Source organism: Balaenoptera musculus, chromosome 13 (assembly GCF_009873245.2).
Source record: "Balaenoptera musculus isolate JJ_BM4_2016_0621 chromosome 13, mBalMus1.pri.v3, whole genome shotgun sequence".
Classification (NCBI taxonomy): domain Eukaryota; kingdom Metazoa; phylum Chordata; class Mammalia; order Artiodactyla; family Balaenopteridae; genus Balaenoptera; species Balaenoptera musculus.
Window position 1 is genome coordinate 317,730 of NC_045797.1, and position 16,764 is coordinate 334,493.

A 16,764-nucleotide genomic window follows, 5' to 3' on the forward strand; every position below is an offset into this window, starting at 1 on the left:
GACTATAGCACTCACAAAATATAGGTGCAGGGGCTTCCGTGGTGGCGCAGTGGTTGAGAATCTGCCTGCCAATGCAGGGAACACGGGTTCGAGCCCTGGTCTGGGAAGATCCCACATGCCGTGGAGCGGCTGGGCCCGTGAGCCACAATTGCTGAGCCTGCACGTCTGGAGCCTGTGCTCCGCAACGGGAGAGGCCGCGATGGTGAGAGGCCCGCGCACCGCGATGAAGAGTGGCCCCCGCTTGCCGCAACTGGAGAGAGCCCTCGCACAGAAATGAAGACCCAACACAGCCATAAATAAATAAATAAATAAAATTAAAAAAATATATATATAGGTGCAGTTCACTCACGTACCGTCGAGAGGAAACAAAGTTGGACACGTGAGTAGGTTCTGCATGATCCGTTTATTGGAAGTTCAAGAACAGACATGCTCATCTACAGTGTTAGAAGACACGGAGGGAAGCTGGGTGCCGGGGTGCTGGCACCCCACCATTTCCCCACTGGGTAGTGATTATAGGACATATTCTTTCCGACCACCAAGCTGCATAATTTTGATTAGTACACTTGTCGGTACATTACACTATACTTAGATAAAAAGCTTGTTTTAAGGTCACAGTCTTTCCGGTGTGGACAAGCCACGGCATGCCCTGAATCCTGCCTGTGGCCCTGATGCACCTCTAAAGGGATGTTGCATCCTGAGGAAGCCAACACAAGGTGAAGAGTGTGAAGCACAGAAAACCAGAGAAGTGGGCACCAAGCCTGCGGGTGAGGAGGCCAGGAGGGGCCGCGCCTTCATCTCTGCACTGAGGATCCAGGCTCACTGCGGGCCACCCAGGAGGCTCCGGTGACTGAGAAGCAGACACAGCTCCAAGTAAGGGACAGCTGCCCCCAAAGGAGCCCCGCCTCTTAGGCCGGGGAGCTTGCCGTCACCCGAGGGCCACGAGGGGCCAAGCTACGCCTCCCCCAGCTCAGCAGCATCCCCCAGGCATCCCCTGGGTGCCCGGCACCAGAAGGAAAGCATCCCTCACCACGGAAAGCTCAGCACCCACGCGCAGGGCAAGTGCAGCAAAATCCCAGCGCAGTGCAGCACGTGGGTCCCGAATCCAGTCACATCAAACTGCTCCGGCGAGGCCGGGACATGAGCAGACGCAAATCTGGGCCGTGACCCGAGGACGTGGCAGGACCAGATGCTCCTCTTCAGCTCACGCAGTTTCGGGGGGGAGGCCGGGCTCTGCAGGGGGCAGCCACACCCAGAACACCAGCAAGAGACTAACTTCCCGAGGTCGCAGAGGACGGGTTCCCGCCGCTCTGCTCTGCCTCTAACCCAGCTCTCGCCAGGGACACAACCTCGGTGAGGAGTGCTGAGCACCGGGCAGCACCACAGAGCCGCCAGCACCAAATGCTGTGGTCCTGCAGCCAACACCTTCTCCCGCCATCCACGCATGACCGGGAGAGCGATGCCTGGATCCCCGTCAGGCCTCAGATTTGCGGTCGTATTTCACAACCCCGGGGCCGGTGCTTTCACAAGGACAAGGACAGGGGAGGCACCTGCTCTGCGGCCTCTTGGGAATGCAGAGAACCAACCCCCCCAAACCCTAACTGCGTGAGACAGGGCGGGCCCGAGCCGCACGGCGCCCGCGTGCCATGGTCATGAGGGGCGGCCTGGCACGACGCCAGCTGAGCGGACAAACGAGCGGGGAGCTCTGCGCTGGGCCGTCGCCGTCCAGGCCCCCACACCCTTCCAGGCCGGGCCGCGGAGTTGGCGTTGCAGGATCTGCCGGCCGTACCGTGCCGTCTCTGCCTCGTGCTCAACTCTCCTGTTTCAGGGGGGAAGCAGCCAGAGACGTGGAGCGTGACGGGGCCTGGCTGAGGGCCAGTGAGACTGCGGACGGACAGTGGGCAGGCTGGCCTGCACCCCGGGTCCCCAGCGCTGCCCGGTGCGGAGGAGCAAAGGGCCTCTGCCGGACACCACAACACCCTGAGGGATGGCGGCGGGGCAGACGAGGTCTGGGCCAGTCTGGCAGCATCGAGGATTTTCTGGACAAAAGCTGCTTCCACGACATCGTTTCACTTTCAGACGCACGACAACTTCACCTATAGGCTCCTCTGCAAGCGCTCCTCTCGCGGGTCAGGGGCCTTCCCTGTGCCGCCTCCCCGTCCCCCCATTTCCAAGCTCTGAGGGACGCCGAAGGCCACGGCCCAGCGGCAGAGCTCCCTTGGAAGTGGGTGGCCTTGGGGTGGTCCCGCGCGACCCTGAACACAGAGTGGTCATGGAAGGAGTGGACCGCCTTCCCGCGCAGGCTCAGTGGGCAACGCACTTGCAAAGGAGTCGGGCACCACCTAAAGGGGCCTTAACTGCATTTCTGATTAACTCACCGAACTCCCCAGTGTTGGTACGTGATTCCTACCGGGGGGAAAGCCGAGCTGCCAACAGATGGGGCTGTTAGGAAGCCCAGGCCTGAGGCTTTCCCTCCCTGACCTGCCAGGAGGCTGGAGTCTCTGTCCCCCCTGAAGTCCCCAGACACCAAAGCGTGGCTGGCGGAGTGCACTGTCCTCAACACCAGGTCAAAGGTACGTCTCACACTCCGAAGGCCCGGCCCAAAACACCCGGAGAGTTCCCGCAGCGGCTCCTCTGGGGCCTGACAGCTTCCTAAACGCGCTGTGGGGCAGACCACACGCACGGAACCTGGACACGGGCCGGCTGCCTGCCCTCCCGGGGGCCTCCCTGCTCCTCCGCTCCTCTTACTTGCAACCAAGTGGCTTCCAAGAGACACCGAGGGGCAGACACCAGGATGGCCCTTCAGAAACGTGGCCACGCGGCCTGTCCGCTCAGCGCTGACGCCCACTCAGCCGGGCCACGGCCGCGGCCACCTCGCGCTGCCCCATCCCTGACAGTCCCTCACTGCCAGCCGCAGACTGAGCGCCGGTCACTCCGGTCCCAGAGAAAGGGGAAAATCCCAAAGGAAAGAGCTCACAAACCCCCTGCACCTTCTGCCGCAGACGCAGCACAGGACTCCCCCCGATGGCTCCGGGGTCCCAGGGGAGGCTCTGAAGGGACCGGCTGCTGGGCTGTCCCCTCCTTCCTGGTGTGCACCGCAGCTTAGCTCCAGACGCTGCTGGGGGCTGGGAGGGCTCCTCCAACCCCGCCTGACGCCGAGAGAAGGGGCTGGGTGGGGACAGTCTTCAGAGCCCAACCTGCTCCGAGCCTCTGGGGGGTCGGTCCCCTTAGGAGAGCCGCCTCCTTGGAGGAGCCCGCAGGCTGCTGCCCAGCGGGAGGGCGGGTCCGGGAGCTGCCCAGCCCGAGCAGAATGCAGCACTGCCTGCTCCTCAGGCTCACTCGCTTTGGTCACTAGGTCCCCGAGACTTCCAGCCCGGGAAGCATCCCAACTGCCCCTCAGGGCAGAGGACATGCAGTGGGTCTGGGCTGCCCACGACGGGCACGGCGGCCTTGACAGGAGGGCTGAGGGGTTCCACACCCCCGGGCAACCCTCTCCAAGACGCAGCCACCGGGACAATACAGGTACAGGCGACCCGTCCGCAGAGTCTCAGCTCCAGGCGGCGGGGTTTGTGGAGGAGTCCCATCTCCCCCACCACGAGCATCCTGGGCCAACACAAAAAGTGATGCGCATCTGACAGAAGCAGGAAGCCAGGGAGGGTGGAAGCCAGAACCGGTTGAGCGCCTATTTTGAGGTTGGTTCCCTAAATGCCTTTGTTCACTGAATCCTATCAACTCCATTTTATCATCAAAAAAGAGACTCAGAGGTGAAGTAAATGTCCCCAAATCACCATATAAAAGTAGAAGTGTCACAATTCGAATCCCTGTCTCACTCTAGAGTCCAAACCTCAAATACATTTGATTTCTATCCACCTACGTCTGTCTCCCAATCAGAAGAACATAGTTTGGGATTAATGCTAGGTTCATTCACAAAGGAGAGAATCCCCACATCGGGGACGGACGATTAAACACTCAGCGGTGTAAGAGGATCATGTGGAAGGATATTGTGGTGACACCAGCAGGAGGGAAGTCTGCCCAAGTCAGGACAGCTGGTGGTGTTTTAAAAGGGCTTTGCTGGGCTTCCCTGGTGGCACAGTGGTTGAGAATCCGCCTGCCAATGCAGGGCACACGGGTTCGAGCCCTGGTCTGGGAAGATCCCACATGCCGCCGAGCAACTGGGCCCGTGAGCCACAACTACTGAGCCTGCGCGTCTGGAGCCTGTGCTCCGCAACGGGAGAGGCCGCGATAGTGAGAGGCCCGCGCACCGCGATGAAGAGCGGCCCCCGCTTGCCGCAACTAGAGAAAGCCCTCGCACAGAAACGAACACCCAACACAGCCATAAATTTAAAAAAATAAATAAATAAAAAACAACTGTAAAAGGGCTTTGCCAACTCAAAGCATCCCTCCGGCCGTGCAGGGTTGGGCGGGTGGGAGGGTGTGAGATGGGGACCAGCAGAGAGCTGTCGCCATGTCCACGGGTGCTGTGGTCTCTCCGAGGGGCCGGCGTAGTAATGGCGGGTCTCCAGTCTCCGCTGCAGGGCAGGTGCAGATGGCTCTGAGATGAGACACACGTGGGCTCCTAAGGCCACAGGGCTGAGGCCACACAGGTGATCCCAAGTGCAAGGTCCCTGCACCCAGCAGCCCCTGACCCCAGCCCCTCCCCGTCACGTGGAAGGCACTGCACACGCGGGCCTCCGGGGACAGCTGGGAGCCACCGGCTGACAGAGCAGGGACGCTGCACTGTCTCCTTTTGTCTTTTTACCTGCACATGCCCAGCTGTTTGGAGTGGGACTGCTAAGAAGTTATAAATTGTGCTTTTCATAGCTGCTTTACAAGAATTATCCATTCTCTTCTTCAATGAAACAAAGGCTTTGGTTTTAGAATGACTTTAATTAATGCAATTTTAACAGGACTGTTCAGAAGCTGACACCAAGGTAAAAACCTTGCTTTGATGCACACGCTTCAAGCCTTTTTAAACCTCATCGATCCCATCACAGTGAAGGTTTTTAAAGGTAAGTTAGCACCCTCCATGGGCTTTAGACACCCCTGCTTTCCTTGCTGAGTCTAGAAGGGAACATATCCAAACAACAAAACATTCCCTGGAGGCAAAACCAAGCTGGCCCGGACCATGTGGTCACTTCAGGTGACGAAACGGAGGCTGTTAGAACCAGCATTCCAGGCAGGTGGAGGGAATCCCTCAGGCTGCCATGTGGGGCGGCGGGGATGCGGAGGCGGGAGGCGTCTGGAGAGGAGAGATGAGAAAGAACAGGTGCTTGGGCGAGGGGGCTGCGCCCTAACCTAAGGCGGGGGGGTGGAGTGGGCGCTGGTGAAACGCTTGTGTGAACACAGTGGGGAACACACGGGGGAGTCAAAGGACGGTCTTCACCGGGAATCACACCCAGGGGCCTCCAGCCCTCCAGGTTAATCCACAGACTGAGAGAAAGCAAGCCCTGGAAGAGCAGCCTGAGGGATGCGTGGCCCAGCAGCTCCCACATCTCCGCTCCCCAAAACGGGCTCAAAGGTCAGGTCCCGGGGAGCCCTGAGGACCGCCCCCCTCGACAGCGCTGCCCGCACAGCCCAGGGCACCGGGACCGCACCCCCACCGGGACGCAAAGTGGCAGCAGCGCCCACCACAGGACGAGTCTCAGAGAGCCATCCCGAGTTCTCACTGTTCCCACGAGGGCGGCTTTAATGTTTCTTTTGAAATACCGAACACTGACCGCCTCCTGATCGACACCCCGCACACCTCCTGGGTGACTCGCACAGCCCGTCACTCTCAGAAGCTGTCCCTGGACTTGCCATTCCTGCCTCTCCCACCCGAAGTCAGGCTCCCCGGATACAGCGCAGCTCCCGGTGGGATGAGCAGGCAGGTGCCCCTCTGCCCCCTGTCCAGTGGGCTCTGGTCTTCGCCCTGGAGTCGAGAGTCCCAGCAGAGGCCCGCACGCGGAGCCGGAGGCCTCCACCAGAGACGCTGGCTGCTCCGGCTCTGCATGTGTCCGCTGGGTGAGCCTCCCGCCACCAAGGCTGGGAGCGGGGCCCTGTGTCTGTCCCTGTCCCTGTCAGCCCCTAACGGGTCTGTCTCTTTCAAGGCCTCGATCGACCCTGGGGGTGGCTGGGTCCCTGCTCTTGATCTTGAGTGAGAGCACAGAGCACCAGGGCCCAGGGTCTCTCTCAGGGTGGGCTGGGCAGAGGGGCGAGCGCGAGGGGCTCTGTCCGCCTGGCCTCACACTCTGCAGCCTGCGTTCCAGCCTCAGGAGGAGAGGGAGCGAGGGAGGGGGAGGCCTGACCCTGCGTCCAGGGAACCTGCAGGGCCAGATGACAGCTGGAATTAGCATCAGAACACCTTGACGGAAGGAAGACGGGAAGAGTGGAATCCCTGAATGAAAACAGATCATTCGTCGTCAGGCTGAACAATAGAACAAGACATAAATAGCAGCTGCAACAGCCTGCACAGAACAGGCCAATTGTGCTCAAAATGGAGCGCAGGTACTCACAGCCCTGCAGACAGCTTGGCACCACAGCCAAGCTCTGCTCTGAGCAGAGGAGAGAATCACAGTGAGCTGGACGTGCACTCCAAGGTCAAGATCTGAGCTGGAACCCAGTTCTGTGCTGACAACCGCGTGTGCAGAGAGACTGACAGAGACACAGGACACGAGGACGGAGGAGGGCCAGGCCCGTGCCAGCCTCGGGCAAGCGACGCAGCCTCTTAGCGCTGTGCTCTGCTAGGGAGCCACCGACCAAAGCCACCGCGCTGGCCAGGCACGGTAATAACCACTTGCATGAGTTCTCTCACAAGAGGAGATCCTGAGGGGAACTCGGAACTAACAAGCTAACGCCGCCGGAAGGATTTGGAAGGGGTCGAAGGAGGGAGGGGACGCCAGCCCAGAATAGGCTCTGCCAACCTCCCAGAAACCCTCACGCTGGAATCCATCTTGGATGAGAGATGTGTGTGCCACCAGGAAGGGCCCTGAGTCAGACCAGATACAGGCCGAGAAAGATGACCAGCCAAAGACAGCCCGGGAACAAACCCGATCACCGTGGAGCCCGAGACTGCGAGCCGCGTGGCTGAGCAGTCCTCCTGGGTTCCCTGACCTGCTGCTCTCCTCCCGGGCGCCCCTTCCCCATGAAGTCTCCTGCTTCGTCAGCACGTGTGTCTCCTCGGACAGTTCATTTCCGAGTGTTAGACAGGAGCCCACTCTCGGGCCCTGGAAGGGGTCCCCCTTCCTACAACAGCTTCAACATCGGGAAGACAGGCTCCCACGTCTCCCCGGGGACCCTGGCGGGCAGTCACGAAGGTAATTAATCAATCGATGACGTAACTCGTTACTGCCATCGGGGAGAAGCAGGTGTTCCAGAGTTCCAGGCGCCCCTGCCCTCCCAGCCCTGGAGTGGGAGGAGGTGAGGAAGCCAGGAAGGAGGCACGTTCACGAGGCCTGAGGCCGCCACCTCTGTCCTCCACACTGCACCCCCGAGGCCGGCAGGCCAGAAACCAGGCCCCTCCACATCTCACCCGCACCCCAGGACGAGCGCACGGGAAATACTACTGGTTTGTCTAAGCGGGTCCCGTGGCCTCACTGGCCACCTCAAGTGGCCCAAGCACATGCATCCACCTCCTGTGGACCTCCTGTGCTCTCCAAGAGGGCGTGACGGGCTGGCCTCTGGGCCCAGCTCCCACTCCCAGGACCCGACAGGGGGTCTCTGCCACAGTCTCCCCAGCAAGCCCCCTCCCAGGGCCTGTGAGCCCTGGGCACACAGTGACTCCGGCAACGAGGGTCCTGCTCCCGTAACCTGCAGGCGCCTGTCAGGCTGGGTGCCCGCTCCTTCCACCCGGCAGACCCTCAGCAAGGAGAAACCACTGCTCTCCCCACGGGGAGGCACAGGAGGGCCGGGATTCCCGCTGGCCAAGCGCCATGCCCAGGTTCCCTGCGGGGGCTGCGGTGGGAGGCCGGCGCGCTGGAACCCACTTACCTTGCTGAAGGTCAGGCAGTCCTTGTCCTGGTCTCTGTCCTTCATCTCGAAATCGTAGAGTGCTTTGCCCTGGGGCGGGGCCTGGGGCAGGGGCCGCACGCCCTGGACGTAGCTGGCAGGCAGGAGGCCGTGGTACCAGCGCTCGTCCACCCGGTGCCGCAAGACCATGACGTCCCCCTCGCTGAACCTGAGGTCCCCGGGCTCCTTCCCCTCGCAGCTGTGCAGGGCTTTGCTGGGGGACGGCTGGGGAAGGCTCTGGAAGCAGAATACAGCGGTTACTCAGCAGCTGCCCACCCGGCCCGCCTGGCACCTGGCCTGAGGGGCCCCCAAGTCTGAAAGCCCAGGTTGGGGAGATACCTCAAGGGAGCAGCCCCCCATTCCAGGAACACGGGGCCAAGCCCTGTGGGACAGGGGGTCTGCAGAGGGTCCCGCGACAGGCCCCAGACCTCCACGCGGGCTGCCACACTCCGCAATGGAAGGACGCCGAGGAGGGCGCTGGGAGACCTTCATCCGAGGCGCAGAGAGAGATGGGACCCCTTGCCGGAAGGAAACGCAATCCCCCCGCCCAGGCTCTGGCTCCAGATACCCTGTGTGCTATTTCTATCCGCCAGATTTCCAACAACTACCATCCCACAGCGTCCCTTCCCTGAACCTCCACGGCAACTCAGAACGTGCGTCCAGGGGCTTTTCGAGCGGAGGAGACAGACTTGCAGGACCGTGCTGCACCCTCCCATGTCACTGCCTCACAGCCAGGGGCACGGGCTCGAGGTCCACAAGGGACCCCCAGGGCTGGGAGCTGTAACGAGGGGTTCCGGCCGTCACGGACCCCTGCCCCCCGCCCGCCATGGCTCCCAGCTTCCTGAGGCCACGGCAGCCTCGTCCACAAGTACAATTTCAAGAGCCTGAGACAGGATCCTCTTCAGGTCATGGGATGCTCCCACCCTCCTGTCAAAGGTCAGCCAACCCACCCACCTGTCTGACCTGCCGTCTGGCCACAAGCAGAGCCCTGGGCTCCCTGCTCTTCAGCAACGGGGGGTCCGGGTTGCTCTCCCCCTTCTCTGCGGCAGCCAAGTTCCGCTCAGCTGAGCAGCCTTGCCAAAGGTAAGCTGCCCGCCAGGAAAAGCACACGGACCCTCACCTCGTCCCTGTGTCCACACCCAACGGCTCCCCAGCAGAGGCCGTGTTTCCTCCCCAGGGCTGCCCGGCCAGGATCCCTTTGCTGCTTGAATCCACCTACACCGAGGCACGAAGCCCGAAGCCGCTGCATACAAGAGGCTCTCCGAGGAGACGCGACAGCGCGCAGGCCGGTCTCTGCGCTGATGCCTCCGCGACACCCGGGACGGCAGTGGAGAGAGGACCTGCGGCAGAGGGACGCTCGGCCACCACCAGCCAGGGCCACAGCAGCACCACAGGGCTTTCCTGGAAGAACCCAAGGGGGAAAAGCCACAGCCAGCTCTGTGCTGGGGCACGACGGGCGAGCTCAGGGAGAGCCGTGGCCAGGAGAGAAAGGCAGCCACGCGACTCCACGGCCAGGGGGCAGCGAGCCCTGCCGTTGGCGCTCCATCAGGACACTCGGTCCCCCCCACCGCCCCCCATCTGGCAACACCTGGAGACATTTCTGGTTGTCATACTGGGAGGTGGGTGGTCAGGATGGGCCCACCCAGAGCTCCTGGCTGAGTGTCCGTCCGAACCCCGCCCCGCCACTGAGGTTAAATTTCCCAAAAGAAAGGCGCTTCCTCGTCCTACGTGAACTTTCAGTCCTTCACAACTAGAAGCCTTTGTTTTCGCAGTGGGCGTGTTTCACCGGTGACCCTGGAGAAGCTGGGACGCCCATCAAGGTGAGAGGTGTCGGGGGACCTCCTGCCGCCCTGGAGCGTGGGCTCGGCAAGCGCACACCCCCCATCCTTTCACATCCCCCCCAACAAGGGCCACGCTCGAGAGCTGCTCTCTCACAGCCACAGATGGAGGCCAGCTGGGAATCCTCCCCACTGGGGAATAAATGAGAGCAGAAGGGCCGGACCCACCCTCCCCGCCTGCGGGCCCTGCGCCCGCCACGCCCTCCCACGCCCCCCCCCACGCCGTCCCGTGCAGGGGACGCTGAACTTCCCCTCGGGCCTGCACACCACCCCACCAGCCCCGATACAGAGGCCGCGGGCATGCACGGAGGGTCAGCGGAGGGGCACCGAGGTGCCGCCCCGGCTCCAGCCCGTGTGGCCCGCGCTCCGGACGTTCAGGGGAGCTTTGTCCTCCGCCGATTCTGCAGAGCGGGCACGGCCCCCCGAGCCGGTCTGCGTGCGGGCCCCGGCCTCCCGGGCCGGCCTCTACCAGCCTCTAGGCTGGCTGTGACCTCAAAGTTCTGCGCTTCCAGCTTCCCTCCCACGAGGTGATTCGGGTCAACCCAACTGCAGGCTCCACACCCCTGCCTGGCCCTGCGCGCCTCACCCCCGCCGCTGAGGGCGCGCTTCTGGTGCCCCCGCGCCCGCCTTTCCCTCAGCCGCAAGCGCGGCTGCCCCCGCCGCCGAGGGCCCTCCGGGGACCCGCGCGCCCCGCTTTCACCCCACCGCCCGGCCCTCCCCTCTCCTGCCTCGTACCTGGGCCCCGCGCTCTCCCCCTCCTGGGGTCCGCAGGGCGTCCTCCGCCCACCGTGGTGCCCCCGCTAAACCAGGGGCTCCGGAACAGGCCGCAGCGCTTGCCCGGCCGCCCCGGGCGCTCCTGAGACACGCTGAGGAGAGGCGGGTGAGAGAGCGGCCAACGACAGATGTGTCCTGGCAACCGCTGGGAGCCGCGCGCCGTTGGATCTGGGAAACGCCGGGCCGAGCCTGGGGTGAGCGGAGGAGAGGCGCCAGTCCCCTCCCGGGCAGGGGCAGGAGCGGGCCTCTACCTCAGCCTCAGGCAGCCGCCCTGACCCCGAGGTCAGAGCGCGGGGCCGGCAGCCAGCAGGCAACCTCACCGGCTCCGGCCGGCCTGCTGAGGCAACCACGCCCCGCCTGCTCCCGCCGGCCAACCAGGAGGCCGCGAGAGAGCGAGGAGGCGGGAGCAGGACGGGCAGCGCGGGAGACACCCCTCACTAACCCCCGCCCCAGACCGCCAAGACCAGCCTCTGCTGGAGCAAACGGAGAGGGCGGAAGCCTCTCTCAGACCCTGGCTGCGCTCCTGGGAGGGAAGAGTAAGAGACGCCGCTAGAGGGGCAGCTGCCCCTGGACCGACCTCCCAGCCCGGCACTGCTCAGAGCCGGTGGCTCTCGGCACCTCCGGCCTCTCAACTTCAGAGACCTTGATGACGTGAGCTGATGAGTCCCCGATGAGGGCCCAGGGCAGGCGGACGCTCTGACAGGGGAAGACTCCACAGACGTCGCGGCAGCAGCCAGAGGAGCCCTGAGAGCAGCCCCTGGCCCAGGCCGAGGACGTCCACGGGGTCTCTGCAGCCGGTCCCTCTAAGGCCTCACCGCGCACTCCCCTCGGAGGAACCGCGAGTCCAACACTGCCATGGAGCCCCCCTCTGGAGGCTTGAGACGTTCAGGAAACAAAATACAATAAAAGGGAAATGAAAGGGAAACGCAACTGGGATGCCTACAGGATAATTAACACAGCCACCCCGTGGGGCGTTCGTGATAATTAAGACAGATGCCGTCAATCTCACGGCTCACGACTCGGACGTGGAGGAGCTACGGGATCTCACGCGTGCACAGCAGCCCCAGCTCTTTCACTGGGATCGACGTGTAGGCGGGCTTTACAGACGCCCTGCTTGCACCAGGCTGCCCACGAGGCTCCCGAGGGGGCTGCCCAGGACCGGGTCTCACTGCCCAACCCCCCAGCAAGTTGGGGTGAAGAGTGTGGACAAGGAACTCACTCAGCCTTTAGACCCTAAGGACGCACCGGTTCTCCTCCCACGCTGCTCCCCGGGCGGCACATGTTACCAGTGGAGGCCCCGGGACTATCTGCCCCCAGGACAGATACCACGTGCTTTCGTTTGCTGTTGCATCCCTGACCCTGGCCTGGTACAGATCACATGCTCAAAACACCTACCGAACGGATAACCCTGTGGGCTGCCAAGCCAATCCCCGGACTAGGGCCTGGCTGAGAGCCTCGGGCTGGAAGGACTTTTCCCAGGATGGGAGGTCCAGGATCCATGCAGCTCTAAATCCTGTTGTTAACACCGGCCGGGCCCAGAGGACCCGAGGAAATCCCAGTGATCATTCAAAGAGGAGCCAGGCTGAGCGAAGGCTTGGAAATGGAGACCCAGGGCCTGGCCTCCTGGGGGAGACACAGCCAGGTGAGGTCCCTGGAGCGTGAGCGGACCGCAGGGGGAGAGCGCCCAGCCCCAACCAACCAAGCGTCATGGGATCTGAGAAGGCAGCAGAGACAGCCAGTTGTCCCCCGGGTCCACCTGATCCTCCTGTCGGGGAGAACGTTCCAAGTTTCAAGTGGGGCCAAGCTCACCAGCTAAGAACCTTACCTCCCAGCCTTGCTCGCAAGGAGCCTTGGCCACACGTCAAAACTCCAGTCAATGGAGGCAAGCGAGAGGGACTTGTGCCAATTCTGGGCTGTGTTGTGTTTGGTAATGACATTTTTTTTTTTGAGTCTTTATCGAATTTGTTACAACATTGCTTCTCCTTTTTTTTATGTTTTGGTTTTCTGGCTGCGAGGCATGTAGGAGCTTAGCTCCCCGACCAGGGATCGAACCCGAACCCCTCGCGTTGGAAGGTGAAGTCCCAACCACTGGACACCAGGGAAGTCCCCTGTAATGCCATTTAGAAGGAAATTCCAATTCCTGTCCCTCCGCTCCTGTGGCTTGAACAGCATGGTGGGGGTGGGCGGGGGCAGCTTTCCCCGCCAAGATTACACTCCAAGCAAAGGAGGGACGGCCCCGGGTCCTCAGATGACGCTGGGGAGCAGAGCCTGGATGTCACGGGAAAAAAAGGAAACTTCATCCTGACTGAGCCACCATGTTTTGGGATCTTCTCATCAGCAGCTTAGCCTGTATCCTGGCTAATCCGAGGGATCTGAGATGCGATTTACGATTTCTATGCTCATAAGCGGTTTTCAAGCCAAAGCGTTTACTCTGACATCGCCGTGGAGGTTGTCCCATGTATACTTTCCTTCTAACACAGATGCTCTCAGATTTATAATTACCTGAAAAGGCACGTGTTAATAATGTATTTAACCAGAACATCCCTGTTTGTCTCCCAGTTTACAAATTTCACCTGTAATGAAGCTGTCACTATATCACACTCCAGCTGGGAGGTCCCTGGGTTTCACCTTTATTGTTGGTTAAATTTTGAGTTCCTTCTTCCCTTTTTCTTATTAAAAGCTACCCTTGGATCCTGGCTCTTTCTTTGACCCTTTCGTGCTGTTGGTTTCTTCCTTCCTTGTGTTTGGACGCTCGCTTCTCCGAGAATTTATGGAACAGCACACTGCACCAGGTCCCGCACCAGGCTCTGTGCTGCAGGGAGTAAAACATCCCCCACCCAGAAGGTCACGGAAACATGCGACTGAGACAAGTGCACAATGTGTCCCCACGCAGGTTGGCGGAGGGCCCACCAAGGGCTGCCCTGTGATGTGACCGTGAGGGCAGAAGCTGCCTTTAGCTGAGTTTCATGTTTCAGCGAGATTAAGGAGGCTTAAAGAGCCAACGTACCTTTCTTTTTCTTCTTCACCTTTTTTCTTCCTGTTCCCAGACTCGGGCAAAGGCTGTCTCTCAAGTGTCTGCTCCACTCTCTCGGGGGCAGATTCCCCCATGCTCCTGCTGTTCTGCTGGAAGGTGGTGAGCTGTCAGGGGAGGTGGGATCCGAGGGGGACCCCTGGGCCTGGCAGAGGCGCCCCGCGGCTACGGGCATGAACGGGGCTGTACGGGCAGAGCCACCGCTGCGCCAGGTCAGGGGTGCGGCTCGCGTGAGCTCTGCTCCAGTGAGCTGATACAACCCGATAACAAAACCATCCTGTCGTAAGAAGAAAAAAGCCTCTTCGAATGGCACCCTCCTCTTCGCAGAATTTATGCTTCAGCACTCAATTCACCCTTCCGAGGGCGCGAAGCCCGTGTCTAAGCCACTGTGGAAGTCCGGCTGGAAAGAGACAAGGGCTCAAAACCCAGTCCCGCGGAGACGCAGGTCGCAGTGAAGGGGGAGAGCGACTCGGGACCGCCCTTAGAAAACGCAGCTCCTGACAGAAGTGGCTCCGTTTCCATTTGGGGGGATGCTTACGGCCCACATTCGTGGAGATGCTGGGAGTGAAGGTAACGGTGCCGGACAGCGGGGGCACTCACACTGGACAGTCCGCACGTGGCCGGGCTCGGGCTCACGCTGACGAGGGTCCACAGGGACACTGCTGGCGGGGCCACGGTCGCCTTCATTCCGTGACACGAAAAGGTCCACCACTCAGTGCGCGCCCTTAGGGCCCGGCCCGATCCCAAGTCCACTGAGGCCCGCGGGCGTCAAAGTGCCGGCAGCTCCCGACAACACGGCTGTGTCCCTGGGCACCGGCTTTTCAAAGTTCCCAGAGACCGGAGAACGCCTACCGCATTGTGGCCGACACGGCTTCACAACGCTCTGTGTCGACTGCAAGCTCCCTGTTTCTGGTCTGTCTTGGGTGGCAATCTCCGCATTTCCGGTCTGCGTCTGCAGCAATCTCCCCATTTCCGGTCTGTCTTGGGTGGCAATCTCCGCATTTCCGGTCTGCGTCTGCAGCAATCTCCCCATTTCCGGTCTGTCTTGGCGGTGGTGGCCGCCTTCCGGTCTGTGTCCGCCACAGTCTCCGCGTTTCCGGTCAGTGTGCGCGCTGGTGGAGTCGCAGCGGGAGAAGCCTCCCAGGCGCCCTCGTGCCCCAGTCTCTGGGGCGGGAGGAGGGGCGGCCTCAGATCCTGGTGGCCAGGGCAGTCGGGGCTCAGCTCCTCCCCACGAGGGCCCCTCAGAGCCTCCACATGGAGGAGCGCGGAGATGTCCCTGAGTGGCCTGACGGCGGGCGCCTGCCTGCGCTCCCGCCCCCCGACCAAGGGGATGGCGCATCGGCTCCATGAAGAGGCGCCTGGTGTCGCGTGGGCACCAGCCGGAGGGCGGAGGAGACACGCAGATCCAGGAGCGGCGCAAGGCAGGCCGCCCACGCGGGAAGCGAGGCAGAGACGGGCGAGGTGGAGACGGGCGGGGCGAGCTGGGTTCGCTCCAGCCTCGAGGACCCGGTCCCCGAAGTGCACCGGACGGACCCTGCTCCCCCGCCCCTCGCGGGATGACCCGACCCAGGACGACCTCCAAGCCGGCCCTGTGTTGGTGTTACATTCCCGCGCAGGAGCGCCGACAGCCTGGTTCCTCGCCCAGGAGCCCCTGCTCCCCACGCACCGCCGTCACAGGTCCCGGCGGCAGACCCTGGGCCGGTGCTGGGCTTTGCTTCCCACCCACCCGCATGGGGAGGGGTGCTCTGTAACGCCCGGTTCACAACGAAAATCACAGTTCTTCTGACAAGTATGGAAGGGTGAGGTAGAAGGTCAAGGGGAGCAGCAGCCAGCTTCAGAGCCCGAGTCTCCCCTCATCCCGGGGCAGCAGGGCGCCCAGCCACGTGCGGAGCAGGCTCTCCGCTCAGCCCTGGCTCACCCACCAGAGGTCATCAAATCCATCCTCCCGCATTTCCCAGGAACACCAAGAGGCTAAAACTGGTGGTACGTAAGGAGTTTTTTGTCTCTTAATGGAGAAGCCTCTAGGGAAAAGATTCGTAGAGGATGCTAAGGCAAACAAGTGTTCCAGGAGCCTGGACGTGGTCCTAGAAAAGGCAGACGCTTCTAAGTACAGAAGATGGCCAATAAGGAGCCCACCTCGCCACCAGAAATACAGGTCAGATGGGTGCAGTGAGGACATCCCCTGCCTGGCACTTGCACACGTCCCGCTCTATATTGCATCGGATGGAAGTCAGATCAGAAAAGTCTAACCCTCGTGTGACGCCTTCTCTCCCCTGCTTTGCTTCCAGAGGACCCCCTTTATCCTGACTCACAGTCACTGTCACCCCTTCGTTGTCAGGACCGGCCGCTTTCTCCTGAGCACCTGGGCTGCACCCCTTACAACCCACCGGGTCCTCACAGCAGCCCTGTGAGGCTGGCCTTTGTTACTGATGCTCTGCAGGCAGGAAGCTGGGGCACAGTGCAGTTCGGTAACTCGCCCGGGGCCCAGAGGTGGTGAGGGCGCTAGGCGGTCTGCCTCCCAAGCCCAGGGCACACCCGCCACTCATGCTGCTCCTGAGAACAATGCGACCGCTTATCTAGCTGCTACCCCGAGCCACGCACGCCAGGTAACCTGATTACTGCTCACAGGAACCCTTTGAAGTGGGAGTCATAACTACCACTTTTTAAGTGAGAAAAGTTAAGAGGCAAGTCAGCTCCAGGATGTCATGGGGCTGGTTAAGAGGGGGCCAGCTCTTAGCTCTTCACCACCACCCACACCGGAGAGAGGGGGGCCCCCAACAGAGCCCTGATCCTTCTCTGTTTAGTGTGGAAGGAAAAGGAAAGGTGGATCGTTGACCATTAGGCTGGGAGGATCCAGACCTGTGTTTGCATTTATCCAGTTTAGAGAAGAATTGCTCATTTTTCCACTTTCTGGGAAGACACGCCCAAACTGCAGGCTGACTGTGAGAAGCTCCTAGTCACATTTTGGACAGTGGTTACCAAAGGAGAGTGTGACGGAGTCCCTGGAGGGGTCTATTTGGTGGCGTGCATGCCCAGGTGCTCCCCGTGGGGGATGAGGGGCTCCCCCCCCCCAGCCCCAGGACTGTTCTGGCCTCGATCCAGGGATGCTCAGCCAGTCATATGTCCGACACGTTCCACCCA

At 61.6% G+C, this 16,764-nt stretch overlaps 1 protein-coding gene across 1 annotated transcript in view; it reads right to left on the reverse strand.

The window, feature by feature from the left end:
• Positions 1-16,764, reverse strand: part of SH3RF3 (SH3 domain containing ring finger 3) — a 216,383-nt gene that overhangs the window by 108,132 nt on the left and 91,487 nt on the right. Inside the window, exon 2 of the mRNA XM_036873870.1 lies at positions 7,963-8,217. Coding sequence (XP_036729765.1) covers positions 7,963-8,217 — 255 coding nt within the window. The remainder of the gene's footprint in view (positions 1-7,962; positions 8,218-16,764) is intronic.